At 32.7% G+C, this 13,915-nt stretch overlaps 3 protein-coding genes across 9 annotated transcripts; 2 read left to right on the top strand and 1 right to left on the bottom strand.

Annotated features, from left to right (window-relative positions):
- The first annotated feature begins 1,322 nt into the window (after positions 1-1,322).
- LOC108567095 (transcription initiation factor TFIID subunit 3-like) lies at positions 1,323-6,987 on the top strand. Of its 5 annotated transcripts, none has more exons than XM_017927351.1 (9): positions 1,323-1,677; positions 1,753-1,995; positions 2,169-2,295; positions 3,434-4,358; positions 4,409-5,091; positions 5,152-5,306; positions 6,139-6,281; positions 6,633-6,733; positions 6,792-6,987. In XM_017927351.1, the coding sequence occupies exons 1-9, from the start codon at positions 1,512-1,514 to the stop codon at positions 6,925-6,927; spliced, it is 2,679 nt and encodes an 892-aa protein (XP_017782840.1). In that variant the 5' UTR covers positions 1,323-1,511; the 3' UTR covers positions 6,928-6,987. The 5 variants fall into 5 exon arrangements, with proteins under 5 accessions (XP_017782840.1, XP_017782842.1, XP_017782841.1 ...); XM_017927353.1 differs by having other exon boundaries at positions 6,139-6,272; positions 6,792-6,986; XM_017927352.1 differs by lacking the exon at positions 6,139-6,281 and adding an exon at positions 5,645-5,781 and having other exon boundaries at positions 6,792-6,985.
- Positions 6,988-8,737: 1,750 nt separating this feature from the next.
- Positions 8,738-10,573, bottom strand: LOC108567098 (phosphatidylinositol glycan anchor biosynthesis class U protein). Its single transcript, XM_017927357.1, has 5 exons — positions 10,154-10,573; positions 9,686-10,090; positions 9,410-9,635; positions 9,088-9,359; positions 8,738-9,029 (listed from the first exon to the last, which is right to left on the bottom strand). Exons 1-5 carry the CDS (start codon positions 10,290-10,292, stop codon positions 8,776-8,778), a joined length of 1,296 nt encoding a protein of 431 aa, XP_017782846.1. The 5' UTR covers positions 10,293-10,573; the 3' UTR covers positions 8,738-8,775.
- A 76-nt stretch (positions 10,574-10,649) lies between these two features.
- LOC108567099 (secretory carrier-associated membrane protein 1) lies at positions 10,650-13,030 on the top strand. Of its 3 annotated transcripts, XM_017927359.1 has the most exons (8): positions 10,655-10,736; positions 10,810-10,908; positions 11,044-11,136; positions 11,210-11,332; positions 11,388-11,595; positions 11,655-11,901; positions 11,965-12,091; positions 12,146-13,028. In XM_017927359.1, the coding sequence occupies exons 2-8, from the start codon at positions 10,852-10,854 to the stop codon at positions 12,302-12,304; spliced, it is 1,014 nt and encodes a 337-aa protein (XP_017782848.1). In that variant the 5' UTR covers positions 10,655-10,736; positions 10,810-10,851; the 3' UTR covers positions 12,305-13,028. The 3 variants fall into 3 exon arrangements, with proteins under 3 accessions (XP_017782850.1, XP_017782848.1, XP_017782847.1); XM_017927358.1 differs by having other exon boundaries at positions 10,676-10,908; XM_017927361.1 differs by lacking the exon at positions 11,044-11,136 and having other exon boundaries at positions 10,650-10,908; positions 12,146-13,030.
- The last annotated feature ends 885 nt before the right edge of the window (positions 13,031-13,915 follow it).

Here is a 13,915-nt window from a genome sequence, read left to right as displayed (position 1 = left end):
AATGAATCCATTAATATAAAGTATTTGTTTTTTAATTTGCAAAAATACGAGTATTCATTGATTTATATAATTTAGATTTATAATCCTAAAATAGGATTTTTTATAAAACAATTAGACAACAGTAGATTCTCGTGAACATTAAGATAGTAAATATTATTGGATCCAAAATAGGTGTTCATAATTTTGTATTCAGTAATGATTTGTCTATATGAATTATTTATTTGAATTTCCACGCATCTTGCAATTGCACAAGCAACATTGTATAATTTGTTATTCATGAATGATCCGTCATTATGGATTGTAGACCTTTTAAGTATAATATATCAATAAAGCTAACAATTGAGCATGCAACTTAATATAATATTTTCTCAAATCTTAAAGAGCGTAATTTTATCTGTTTTCCTAGATGATACTTCTATTTATCTTTTTACTATTTTCACTTAATAAAGTACTCAATTCATTGAATAGTGTAGGAATACAAACTGCATATTCATAGATTATTAATAAATAAAATCTTCTTAAATTTACATGAAAATATACAAATCTGAAGTAACTTGTTGCATATTTGTATCTACATAATTATGTTGTTTATCTTATAAATATTATGTTTGAATAAGTTATTAGTAAATAAGCAAATATTCGTCTGGACCCATTCTCTCATTCCACAACAAACCGAAACAATCGCCTTATATAACGAATATAAATGAATATTCACTTCCTGCTTTTCAGTAATCAACAACATACGAAGATATTTTTAAATTTCCCATAAAACTAGGCAGTATTTAAATTTCCTTGCATCTAACATGACTGTACATAGGTTTAAGTAAGACTTAAAGGCAATACATAATTTATTTCTACACATATTCTCATCAATTTATAATTTGATCCTTGATTTTTATGTCTTAATCGTATCATTAACTTATTAAATCATAATTGTAAGTTTCTTGTGGATATATAAGTACGAATTCTTTGTAAACAAGTTACTAACAAATTTTCCTGATAATATAAGAAGTGTTTAACATATGAAGAACAAAATGTTATTTTATGAATGTAACGTATTTTCCTGAATTTTCCATTTCCCTCGGTTTTATCAGCGATTAACTAATGTTGGCAAAATTGCCAAATTATGAATTTATCTGTATGTAGTTTAATTAATAGTTGGATCATCATATTCTGTTGTATCTAATAATTAATTTTAATTGTATTGTTTATGTTTTTATAGAATTATCCTAAATTTTTAGGGATTTTTGCGGACAAATCTAATGTTGGGTACAATGCATTTTAGTTAAATTGTGGTCATCAGGTGGTGCTGTTAAACGCATCATAAAAGCAAACATCGCAGGTCGCTGTAAACACAATCTAAGAGTTTGTAGAAAACACAGAAAAACAGAGACTTGTGATGAGGCTAAACATAAATAAATGTTAATTTCGTGAAGCGCCAACCTTCCTTATCGTTTTCGAACTGCATTTAATAGTGAAAATCTGCTTGTGTAGTGCAAAAATCGTTCAAAATGAGTGCCCAATACGCCAGGGACATGATGAAGGTCTCTGTGGCGAAAATGTTGCAAACTATAGGATGGAACAGTATCCAAACTACCCCACTGGAGATCCTCACTGATATACTTACATTATATGTGAGCCAAATAGCGAAAACCACTCACGACTACGCAAATGAATGTATGTAACTAACAGAAACTTTAAAATATTTGTCCATTTTACTGTAACTTATATGGGGGGTCTTGCTTGTTGCAGTTGGTTGTGTCGATCCAAACTTAGACCATTTAGGTTTGGCATTCAGAGATTGCCATGTAAATTTAAATGAACTAGAGGAGTATGCAACTTATGTTAATTTTGGACCACCACCGTCCAGTGTACCTAAGTTTCCGATACCAAAGGAAGATAACCTGAACTTCTTGAAGCCTGGCAGCAAGGAGGTTGTGACCAGACCGGTGCACATACATGAACACTTGCCACCAATGTTTAAAATAAACGAAGGTAATTATTGTGAAGTGGTTATAAAAACAAACAAAGCTTGTTTACTGAGTAAATGAAACATTTATTTTTTATAATTTTTTTCTTTTTGATACATGAATTTATTGTAGTTTAATTTACAAATAAACTGATTAACAAATTATACATAACTGATTATATTTGTCATCTTTCTGCAGTTGCTGAAAATGAACCAGAAAATGTTCCTAAGAATGAGGAAGATGAGGCTATTAATGTTGAATCCACAATACCTACATTTAAGCGACCAGCAGAAGTTTCTCCAAGTGAACCATTTAAACGACCAAGGTATTTTAAATTTATTTTACAATGCATGGGCTATAATAACATCTTTCAGCATCGTCTTAACATTCATATAATGAGACTAAAATATAAAGAAATCTTATGCTTTTAATTACAAATATATACAAAAATGACCTTGATAAGCTGGTCATATGTTTACTTAATTATATTTATGTCTCATTATATATTTAGTTATTAAAATTTACATGAATATAATAAATTATCATAGATCACAGATTACAGTATAGTAATTGTATTTCGTTTACAATTGGATAATAATACTTGTATGGTTTACTATTTATTGATATGATAGACGTAAAGAACAAATGCTTTCATTTAAACAAGCAATATTTTGTGACCTGGCGCTATGAAAGCTTTTGTCAGCGTTATTATTTGTGTTTTTATTTTGTTTTTGATGCGAGACTTGTTGGAATGCGTGTGGTCAATTTGCATGTGACCTTGAATCTCGCATAGTAATTGGTTCACTGCCACGAACGCACGCTGCTTCTCTGCTTGATTTATTTCTTCTCCCTCGCATTTTGCATCTTCAATGAGTAAATAATATCTCATTCAGAGATTTAATACACTTCAATTGGTTTGAATTATCTAACAATTTTTATTGATCCTGAATTCTTTCAAGACAAGTTTAAAACTCAGTAAATAATAAAATATGCACTTAATATTTTCTAAATATTTAAACTAGAGACACGTTCAAATTTTATTTTTAATATAACAAAATAATAAATGAAAAAAAAAAACTTAAATTATCAATTTTTATTCTACAAATCTTAAAGAAATATTGAAAGCAGAATAAAAACATCACAAGAAAATAAATAATATAGTGGCTGTTTTTTCGCATAGTCACATTATGAATTTGAGGTGGAAATTCGAATAGCTGAAAATGCTTGTTCCCAAATTATATGCTTCAAATGAGATTATTATGAAAATAGCTAATCATACTTTTGTAAATTTTCTCATAAAATTCCTTTTTTTAATGTTACGTTGTAATTCCCAAACTTTTATCTGTGGTTGATTTCGATAAATATATGTAATTAAGAGACACTGAAAAGTTATTATTATTGTAAACATGTCAGTTATATAATAACCAGACAATAATCATGTATTTGATCATATGCATTTATAGGCTTCTAGTGGAAGAGGAAGGTAGGCCTACTAGAGAAATCAGCAGTGTTATGATGACAACATCCGGTTATATTTCACCTGCTAGGGAAGGTAAACTTCCTGAGGCGAGGACGCCTGTAACCGCTCTGGAGTTGGCGCCACTATTGCCGACGCCATCTTCGAGTTCTTCAAATGGGCAGTCCTCGAAACCGAATAAGGTTGTGAAGAAACAGGAGAAGAAAAAGGAGAAAATAGGCAAGGAGCTCTTCAAGCCATCCGCTGACGAGAAGATCACGAAGAAGGTCACGACTATGAAAGATGTGGTGAAGTTAAAACAGATGAAAGCCGTCAATGCAGCGAACAACCCTTTGACGGCGAATCCAAGCACTTCTGCCAATTTTGTAGTGAACAACGAGGTGAAGGTGCCGCCCCCGACGCCTACACCCCCTCGCGAGACCAAACCAATCCAGCCGAAGGTAAACAACAAAACGCTGGCAGCAGCTAGATTGAAAACGGAGAAATTCAATACTACAATTACTCCAATTCCAATCAAGCCACCAGTGGAAATCATCGATAAACTCTTCACGGAACCGGATAAGAAGAAAGTGAATATCCTGAAGAAAATTTCGAACGTAAAAAATGAAAGCAAAGCTGAAAGTAAGTCCAAACCAAAGGAAGCCATTGAGCCATATGTATCTCGGGAGAGTTCACCGATTTTAATAATTGACGAACCTGCTGATGCTAGTAATAAAGTACATATTTCTAATGACATTACCATAGAATTGGTAGATACGCCTGAAAAACAAACGGAGAAACCTGAGAAATCCTTTTTCGATGACGAATCGCCGCCCGGCACGCCATCCACTCCAAAAACCCCGGAGATGATTGCTAGCCCACCTGTCACAAAAGAAAAACGGAAGAGGAAGGATAAAACTAAAATTAAAAAAGTAAGCTGTGTTGCATGGAAAATGTTTTTCGTAATTGTGTTTCTCTTTAGGTACAGAAAATGAGTCCGGCGGTTGTCGCACCGGAGCCGCCCAGTCTATTCCTAGATAACGAACGACCAAAGACACCTGAGCCTGCTCCGGTTATACCACCGCCGTTCCGGCCGGACAGCATGCTCGACAACATGCGTTATCCTCTCGGATTATTCTCCACATTAAGCAAAGGTCCTGGATTGATCCCTTCGCCTATGTACAACATGAATCCGTTCAGTTTGCCCCCGTTCCTTAGAAATCCATTACCGAAGCAAGAGGAGCCCAGAGCAAAGTCGCCGCCAGCAACTGTTACAAAACGCGACCCATCACCGCCATCGCCTCCACCAGTTGTTAGCTCAACAACGTCATTGGCAGTTAAGGAATGCACACAGATTTCACCAAAATCGGAGAAGAAGAAAGACAAGGAGCATAAGAAAGATAAGAAAGATAAAATAAAAAAGAAAAATAAGAAAGATAAAATGAAAAGTAAGGCTGAGAAAAAGAAGTTGAAAGAAGAGAAGAAGGACAAGGAGAAAACTAAGAAAGAGAAAAAGGAGAAACGAAAAGAAAAGGAGAAAGAGAAGGAAAAAGAGAAAGAAAAGGAAAAGGAAAGCAGAGAAAATCCAGATGTTGGAATACCGAAGCTCACACTGAAGTTGGGAACACCATCTCCAAGACCGGAAACACCAGACACGAAAAAATTGTATGATTGCATTGTTGACAGAATAGAAATTTGAAATTACTATTAACTGATTATTTATAGGAACATTAAACCAGTTGTTAAGAAGGAAGTCGAAGAGGTTAAGCCTAAGGAAGCTGAGGTGAAGCGGGAACTTTCACCGGAGCTTGCCAAAATATCAGCCTTATTTACAGGCCAGCCCAAACAGAAATCAGCAACTGCATCGGCTTCAAGTACAAGTAAGTTTCTCAATTCATTATTGGTTGTTCTGAACGGTGAATGCAATATTAGTATATTATTATTATTAGATGTAGCTTGAATGACCTGCATTCAACATTTTACCTATACACATGTATTATTTGATGGAATCTATGTAGTTTTTATAACAAAATCAGTATTAGTATATATATAAATTTGTGATTACATACATAGGTAGGTGTGTACAGGTGAAAGCGGAATGTAAGAAGTAGCTTTTGTTTTATTTCGTTTTATAGCAAATTTTCAAAATTATTAGTTAGGCTGGATAGAATATTATTATTTTTTAGATAATATAGTAATTTATACATTTTTTTCAAAGCTAATATATCTCCTGATACTTTACACATCCAAACGAAGAAGTCTATATTTAAACCAATCCCTAGAATACGTTCAAAAGAAATAATAAAGGAACCCGTAGATGATGCAGAAAATTCACCTGTTCCACATAAGTATACAGTAAGTAAAGAGAATGATGAAAATGAGAACGTGTACCAGTATTACACACGTTTATTGATTTTATTTCATTTGTTAATTAAACGACAACAAATTACGAGCAGCATCACCTCAAATCTGACCAAAATACAGCAGGCAATCATCATTGAGCAACATTTTCTACCTCCATGAATCCTACTCATATATTAATTAGTTACTTTGTAGAATGTGCTTTATTTGTACTAACATTAGTAGATTTGTTTTTGTACGTATTGTTTTGTGCACGTTGCAAGCTACACCATCACAGTTGCATGATAGTTATATATTAATATTGAATTAATGAAGATATAGCAGCTATATTAAAACACGAGTTTATAACAGAGGACGATAAGAAAGAGGAAATCCCGATTTCTACAACGTCTGCACCAAAATCTCACCCCGGGCCAGGGAGGCCCAGGATTCATCCCATCAAACAGAAACCTTTAAAACCTACCAAACAGCAGGTCCCCGTGAAGGTAAGTAAAGTAAGTACTAATTTTATTAACTTCTACATACATAATCAATCTACATCAATAACTTTAGCACATTCTAAAAGCCTTTGTTTCATATACGCTTCATTTATAAACAATACAAATTCATATCACGTTTTTATTTCACTTTCATCTTTGAAATCTTTCATCATTATTTATGTTGGTCAGGTTTGATTCTCTTAATAAGCATTTAGTGATATGCACTTAGTTTATTTGCTGTTTAATATAACTTTTATTTTTATATGTATTAATTTATTTTGCTATTAATTCATTCAAGTTGGTAAGTTTTTTTTTATTCGGTGAAGAAATTAATATGTATATATTTCATTGTGTAATTACTTATAGGATTCCGAGGGTAATGAGGTCTGGATTTGTCCTGCTTGTGGGAGACAGGATGACGGCAGTCCAATGATCGGTTGCGATGACTGCGACGCATGGTATCATTGGTATAAAATGAATTAACACCCCTTAAAAATATATGCTAAACATGTAATGTGTTTTTAGGGTATGTGTGGGTATTCAGGTTCCTCCAGATCAGAACGAAGACTGGTACTGCAGATTATGTCTGGTGAAGAAACAGGAAGTCTTGCAAACCGACAAAAAGAAGAAACGCAAGAAGCGAGAGAAAAAAGAGCACTGAATTTAATTGCGTTACACTTTCGTTTTCAACGAATGTGTAAGATCAAAATCAATAATTCTGATTTCTCAAAATCTAATCAAATTATTTAAGAAAAAAAAAACATAGAAAGAAAAATATTTTTTATTGTTTTATTAATAATTTATAAATTATATTAAGAAAAAATATCTATATAACTATATATATATATATTTAACGAACATAATGTTCTCTATCAACGTTGTTATTTAATATTTATATTGATTTTTACTACTATTATTAATATGTTATTTCGTATTATTTCGATAAGTTAGATCGAATAATTGATCATTTTAAAATAAAGAATGAATCTTTTTAATATATACATTCTTGATGACTGTGGTGTCCAAAGTAATTCTCTTTTTATGTGTATTGCATGTACATTTATTTTGCTCATATTGGGTTTTCACACAATTCTTGATGTTGGACATATTTATGTTGTCTTTGCTTCCTATAGTAGCAGTAATTATACTTAAAAATCATTTTCTGCATACTATTCAATTTTACTTTCATTATAATTGTCTTCCCGTCATACCATAACTTACTAAATGTTTTGTGTATTGTATCTGTAATTTGATGTAATTCTGTGTCACTAACATTAATCCATATAATGTATTGCAGTTGATTGGAAATCATATCGATTTATGTATAATTAAAGAAGATCTCAGTTTAACTAACTGTAATCTATCTACGCGTGTATCTAATGTAAAAGATAAATGTTTACATAATTAATGTGATTGTATTATGTTATATATTATTTTTTTAATCTGTAACCACTGCATGCAATACTATAGTATAACGATTTTTTTTTATATTTTGACGATTTTTTTTCTGTCGTTCCTTTAAATGTTATTTAATAATTGTTTTTGTTTGGTAATTTAAGTTTCTCGATGCGAAATAAATGTATGTTTCGTTAAAAAAATACGTTTTATTGAAATTTTAGTTTTGTTACCGTTCTTTACGATTTGTCCCATCGATTAACAGGTGTCCCAATTAGCGGAATCGATTGTATTTAGTAATATTAATGAAAATACTGTGGGATATTCTCGTACTTATTCCAATTCAAACCATAAAACGAAGAAAAATAGTTGAATTTCCAGAAACTAATGAATGAAATAAGTTTTTTCAAGTTTAACTGAATTATGACTAAAGTGACAAACGATACCAATATACACCTTTTAGGGCGTATACTTTAATATTGTTTAAAAATGAATTTGTCGCCCATACTTTTCGAGATATAAGCGTAAACACTGCTTCTACAATACTTAAAATAAAGATTCTTCAAGTTTGACAGTGAATTACGGCTAAATGATACAACTCGAATTAAAGAGTGACTATTTAGTTTGAGTTTGATTACTCATACTGGACATACTTTTAGACACATAAGCAAAAATGTATGCATTTTCGTTAAGCTTCGAAAATGCATACGGTATTTTTTCAAGATTGTCATGAATATTTAAAGATTATTGCAAGAAATGTGTTAATTTCTTCAAGAAACATGGTTATATGTATTATAAAAGATATAAAACAAGGATTTGTTGTATATATAGATTGTATATTTTGAAGTGATATATAGTTTGTTTTTTCATTACACATCAATGTCTACATATAATATAATTTAAAAAATATGAAATTCCAATAATATGCTTCAAAGTCTAAATGCATTTTATAAGACGATAGTAATATTAGGTATATAATATAATCCAGTCTTATATTCGATACACATATATATAGTTACATATAGTAGAATAATTTAAGTAGAATAAATTAAAAAATAAATTTTACCACATATATGTTATATATTTTAAGTGTATATATATATTGTTGAAAATTTTATTCCAATACTAGTTTTGCATCTTTGCCATTAATCTGACGGCAATTCCCGTACTTCAGTAGATACTCCCTCTTAGTGTAGGCGAAGGAGATATCTGTGACTAGAAAGATGTGTGCTGTTACGAATGCCAAAGTAGCTCCGAAGAAGAAGTTGGCGTTTGCGGTTCCCCAGAAGATCCACAAATCCCACAAGATAGGAGCCAGAGCGGTGGTGATTACGATGGTAACGGAGCTGATGAAGACTTGTTGCATGCCTACAAAAACAAATAATCTTACTAAAACCTATCTTTGTAGCGAGTATAAGATACTTACAGCTGTATAAATGTTTCCAGCATGGCAATAAAGCCAAAGATAAAGCGAAATCTCCAATACTTGGGTAAGACTTGAAGATGGCAATCAATGTCACAAAGCAGGCGGCAAGCAGAGGTGGGTCTTCGCGGAATTTAAAGGTGAGCGGCAAAAAGTATAGCACGGTTACGTTCATCTGATAGGAAAAGAGAAAGAGCAAACGGAAATGCTCGAACATCTCCATGAAGAAGTACCAGAAGACGCCGACGTTGGGCTGCTGGTCCGGTACCTTCAAACTGGAAACGGAAGTAGTAACTGTTGTTTTGAGTATATGAAATCAACTTACATGAAACCGTAAGTCTGATCCAAAAATTGGTAACCGTTGTATATAATACCGGAAATGTAAATTATTCCGATCACAGACAAGGCGTAGATGAATAAAGTCAAACAAGCCTGCAGATGCGACTCTTTCCTCTTGTACACCGTCAAGTATAAAGGAGCTATCATGATAACTGGGTAGAAAGATTGCAAGGTGGATAAAGTCATAGCAGCCAGGCTTATTACCAAATTATCTACAAATCATACTATTAAAGTGGATTCTCATGAAAACAGTTAATATTACCATATATGATCCCCACAAAGAATAATGATAAGAGTAGGTTGTTCACAGTGGTTGTAGTCATTGCAGCTGAATTGAATATGGTATATGGATTAAAGAGGAATACAACTAAAGCATACTGAGGAGGCAAATAGAGATCTCTGCCCTCCAGAAGTTGACTTAAAGCATCCTCAGCATAAGTGTGCTTGTTCTTCTCTTGCTTAATATAGAGTTTAAGCATGTACCTTCTAGCAAAGGTGTACAGGCAATGACCAGTTAACAAATCAATTAGCATGAAAATGTATGGCAAGTAATTTGGAAAATTATCAATAAGGAATGTATAGAACGTTAAATGCAATGGTGGAACGTGCAAGGAATCACTCTCATACGGATCAATCCCCAATGACATCCGGTATCTGCCTTCCACAACTGTAATAGATAATTGTAATGTCATCATTTAATTAAGGGCGAGCTACCCTCTCATTGATTTACCTCTCTTGAACGAATTCAAAGGCGTCTGAATCTCAATCCTGTTCACAATATCCTTCTGGAAGTCGGAATGCAGGAACAGGTAACGGACACCGACCGCCAACGAATAGGTCAGCAGCAGGTTCTTCCGGCTCATCGTCATCTTGGATATCTATGAAGTACTGTTTATTTACATGCAGCAGCCCGGATCTTTAGTATCTTTATTGTTTTAGGTTAGATTCGCTGTCAAAAAACAGTGATAGGTGTGGATCCCTACGGCCGCGCCCTCTGTCGACGAATCATCTAAAGGGCGCTTCTAATTATCGGTGAACAATACAGCATTCCGATCAATAAAACATTGATAAGGTCTATATTAGTATTTGCTGATTTTATGGATTTTATCACAAAACTTGAGATAATTAAAAATAAGAATGCAACGTCACTAATGAATCACCCAAATTGATAGCATGTTTTGTCTCCGTCCCTTTCATAGATTTGCATACGTTATGCCCGGCGTTGGAAAAGGATAATCATATAGGACGTTTGCGCAAACTCCAGTCAAATTGTCAACATCATAGAACATAGAGCGAAAAAAAATAAAATAAAAGTATGGTGACCAAGTGATAATAAGTGTAACACAGTTAATGTAATATTGGTCTTTGTTTTCCTTGATTTTTAAGGGCCTCGAGTGATTGAGCGTTTGATTTATTGATTTATACAACATGTCCGGCTTCGACGACAATCCCTTCGTGGAGCCCACGATTGATAATCCCTTCGCCGTAAGTACAAATCGAATTTGTTGCATTATGTGTCATTTCTCGTCATGTATTTAATGCTTAGCTTAACAATAATGTTATAATGCCTTGCTTCTGAGATCTCATGGGGTTTATGTTTGTTTCTTTGGGAATTTCTAGGACCCAGCAGTTCAACAAGTTACAAATAATGTTAATGCTCAAATTAATGTTGAAGATTATAATCCATTCGAAAATCAACCGAATCAACGACCAGTAAGCACAATACAGCTATACAATTAGAATAGCATATTGCTATGTGCATTTCATCTATGCCCCGTTCTTTCAGATTGGTTATAAACAAGGCAACTCTGAACCAGCTATAATGCAGCCCATACAGGATCCTCCAATGTACACCAGAAGTGCACAACAGACACAGCCTCATGCAGTGCTGAACACTGCTGAATTGCAGGTAATTACTAATCTTAATCATTTGATCACTATGTACATGTGTAATGAATTTGTAGAGGAAACAAGAGGAACTGGAACGCAAAGAAGAGGAACTAGCAAGGAGGGAAGAAGAAATGAGGCAGAGCTCCTACAATGTTAGAAGGAACAACTGGCCTCCTCTGCCTGAGCAATGCTGTTTTCAGCCTTGCTTTTATCAAGACATAAATGTAGATATACCGCTTGAATTCCAAAAAATCGTCAGACATCTCTACTACTTATGGATGTGTAAGTAGTTTTTAGAAGAATTGATTATCAGTCAAATTACAGCTGTAATTACTTTGTAGTTCACGGAATGGTCATGATACTAAATGTTATTGGTGGCATAGTATTAATGAGGTTCACTGTTATTGGCCTGGGGATTTTGTTCACCCTCCTGTTCACGCCGTTCTCTTATCTTTGCTGGTTCCGTCCGGCATATAAGGCTTTCAAGTCGGACTCTTCGTTCAACTTCATGGTGTTTTTCTTTGTATTCTTCTTCCAATTCGTTATCACGACGGTACAAGCCATCGGGATTCCCGGATCGGGAACCATGTAAGATCTCCACATTTAAAGCTCATAACTTTATTATTCTTGTTTTCTTCTTTCAATTTTCAGAGGACTCATTATTGCGTTGAATGTATTTGATGGCACCGTTTTGGGAATATTGTCTGGAATATTTTCTCTGCTTATCGCTCTCGGCTTTGCTTGCGCGGCGGCCGCTGATATATTTTTAATTTCCAAGGTGAGATCAATAATACCGATTGAATAAGTTAGTAGATAACGTCTGTTTTTGTAGATTCATCGCATGTACAGAAGTACCGGTGCCAGTTTTGCAAAGGCTCAGGCTGAATTTACTACTGAATTCTTGAGGAACTCGCACGTCAGAGAAGCCGCATCCGATGTGGCTGCTGCTGCCGTCCAGTCGCGTTTCCAAACTCCGGAAAACAGATACTAAGAATTATTCACTTTAGTATATATATCTATAAGTAGAGGTGGGCGTTCACGTTCACCCGCCACGCCCACTCTTCCCACAAGCCACACCTCTTATGGTCTTATGGGAGGAGTGCGAATGGCTGTGTTTAGTCATAAACTGTTAACGATTATACATTATTTTTAAAAAAACACTATTAAGCTTTACAGGATTATTTGCTTCGCATAATTTATACAAATTCTGACTAATTGTATATTTTGAGTGAATGTATTTGTTGTATTTTGTTTATATCTTTTATTTTTTTTGTTCAGTTCATGTTGTATAGTACATAATTGTAGATTGATTTGTACTTAACATTAATTTCTCACAATCTATACACACTACTATTATCTTTCTTTAATCCTCCCAAAATAAAAATGTCAGTAATTTTTATATATATAATATATTAAGTTATTCACATTATAATTAATTTTTAATGTTCACCAAATAAACGAAGTAATTAATGAACTGAAATGACAACAAAACATCGTTTAGATCTTCGCAGATTTTGTTTTTAACGACGAGCATTGTTATTGAAACAGTTGAAAAGTGTTCACTGCGAATGACAACAAAAATCTAATCTATATTTTTATCAGAAAATCTCATCATATACAATAGAGTGAAAAGCAAACTAAAAATTGCTTTTTTTTTATTGATCGATCGATTAATCAATTAAAGGAGGGTCAATATACTAAAGAATTTTAAAAATTGTTATTACATTAACTTTTCTTTTATACATTTTGTAATCATATACTACATGAAGACTATTACGTATTTTATCATTAAAATTGTCTATTCTAATAAACAAATAAACGCACTTTTATTGCCCTCAAATTCCATCCAACAATTTTGTAATACAATTTTCATACATCCTGCTGATAATATATATCTTATTAAACATTCTCATTTTTATCTAATCATATCTCAAATATATAAATACACCATTTTTATTGGTTCTTTACTTTATACAACACAGATTAACTTAATCATCTGTGTTATATCTTAATATTTTTAGTTGTAAATTATCAAAAAATATTAATATCCTATATTTATTGCTTTATATCAAAGGAGTAATCTTACATTTGCAATCACTTTAGTATCATTGAATAATAATTTATCTAATCATGTAGATCAAACATAAATTCACACCGGTTAATCGGTGCGACAAATCCTAAAGAACGAAAATAAAACTAAGGAAATAACACAAATTTGCTCTGCTTTTTCGGGACAATAATCCTTTTAATCGGAACATGGACGCCTTATACATACATATTGTTGCAGAATTTATATGATTTTCTATTATGTAGTACGTACACATTTTTTTTTGATATTGTGTGCAATTAAAAAAATTATTGAAAGACACTATTTTTTTAGGAACTTTGGATAATTGGGACAAAATGTACTAGTTCCGATTAATTAAAAAAAAATACTTTATAAATAATATTTATTGTAATAACTACATAAAACACAAAAAAAAGTATAAATAAAATAAAAATTATAACAAAATATTATATATAGAAATATTTACTAATAAAGACAAATATTTGTATATTTACATCTCTTAATATTTTTTTTTGTTCTTTGAATTTGTCCTAA

Source organism: Nicrophorus vespilloides, unplaced genomic scaffold (assembly GCF_001412225.1).
Source record: "Nicrophorus vespilloides isolate i.1.1-1 unplaced genomic scaffold, Nicve_v1.0, whole genome shotgun sequence".
In the NCBI taxonomy this organism is placed as follows: domain Eukaryota; kingdom Metazoa; phylum Arthropoda; class Insecta; order Coleoptera; family Silphidae; genus Nicrophorus; species Nicrophorus vespilloides.
This window is presented reverse-complemented; position numbering and strand designations above follow the sequence as displayed.

Excerpts from the sequence above, each read along its gene's own strand:
- LOC108567095 (XM_017927351.1), top strand. The coding sequence starts at position 1,512 with ATGAGTGCCCAATACGCCAGGGACATGATGAAGGTCTCTGTGGCGAAA. Across the intron at positions 4,359-4,408 it reads ATAAAACTAAAATTAAAAAA|GTACAGAAAATGAGTCCGGC; the intron begins GTAAGCTGTGTT and ends GTTTCTCTTTAG. Across the intron at positions 6,734-6,791 it reads TGCGACGCATGGTATCATTG|GGTATGTGTGGGTATTCAGG; the intron begins GTATAAAATGAA and ends ATGTGTTTTTAG.
- LOC108567098 (XM_017927357.1), bottom strand. The coding sequence starts at position 10,292 with ATGACGATGAGCCGGAAGAACCTGCTGCTGACCTATTCGTTGGCGGTC. Across the intron at positions 10,091-10,153 it reads TTTGAATTCGTTCAAGAGAG|TTGTGGAAGGCAGATACCGG; the intron begins GTAAATCAATGA and ends TATCTATTACAG. Across the intron at positions 9,030-9,087 it reads CTGGAAACATTTATACAGCT|GCATGCAACAAGTCTTCATC; the intron begins GTAAGTATCTTA and ends TTGTTTTTGTAG.
- LOC108567099 (XM_017927359.1), top strand. The coding sequence starts at position 10,852 with ATGTCCGGCTTCGACGACAATCCCTTCGTGGAGCCCACGATTGATAAT. Across the intron at positions 11,333-11,387 it reads TGAACACTGCTGAATTGCAG|AGGAAACAAGAGGAACTGGA; the intron begins GTAATTACTAAT and ends ATGAATTTGTAG. Across the intron at positions 11,596-11,654 it reads TCTCTACTACTTATGGATGT|TTCACGGAATGGTCATGATA; the intron begins GTAAGTAGTTTT and ends ATTACTTTGTAG.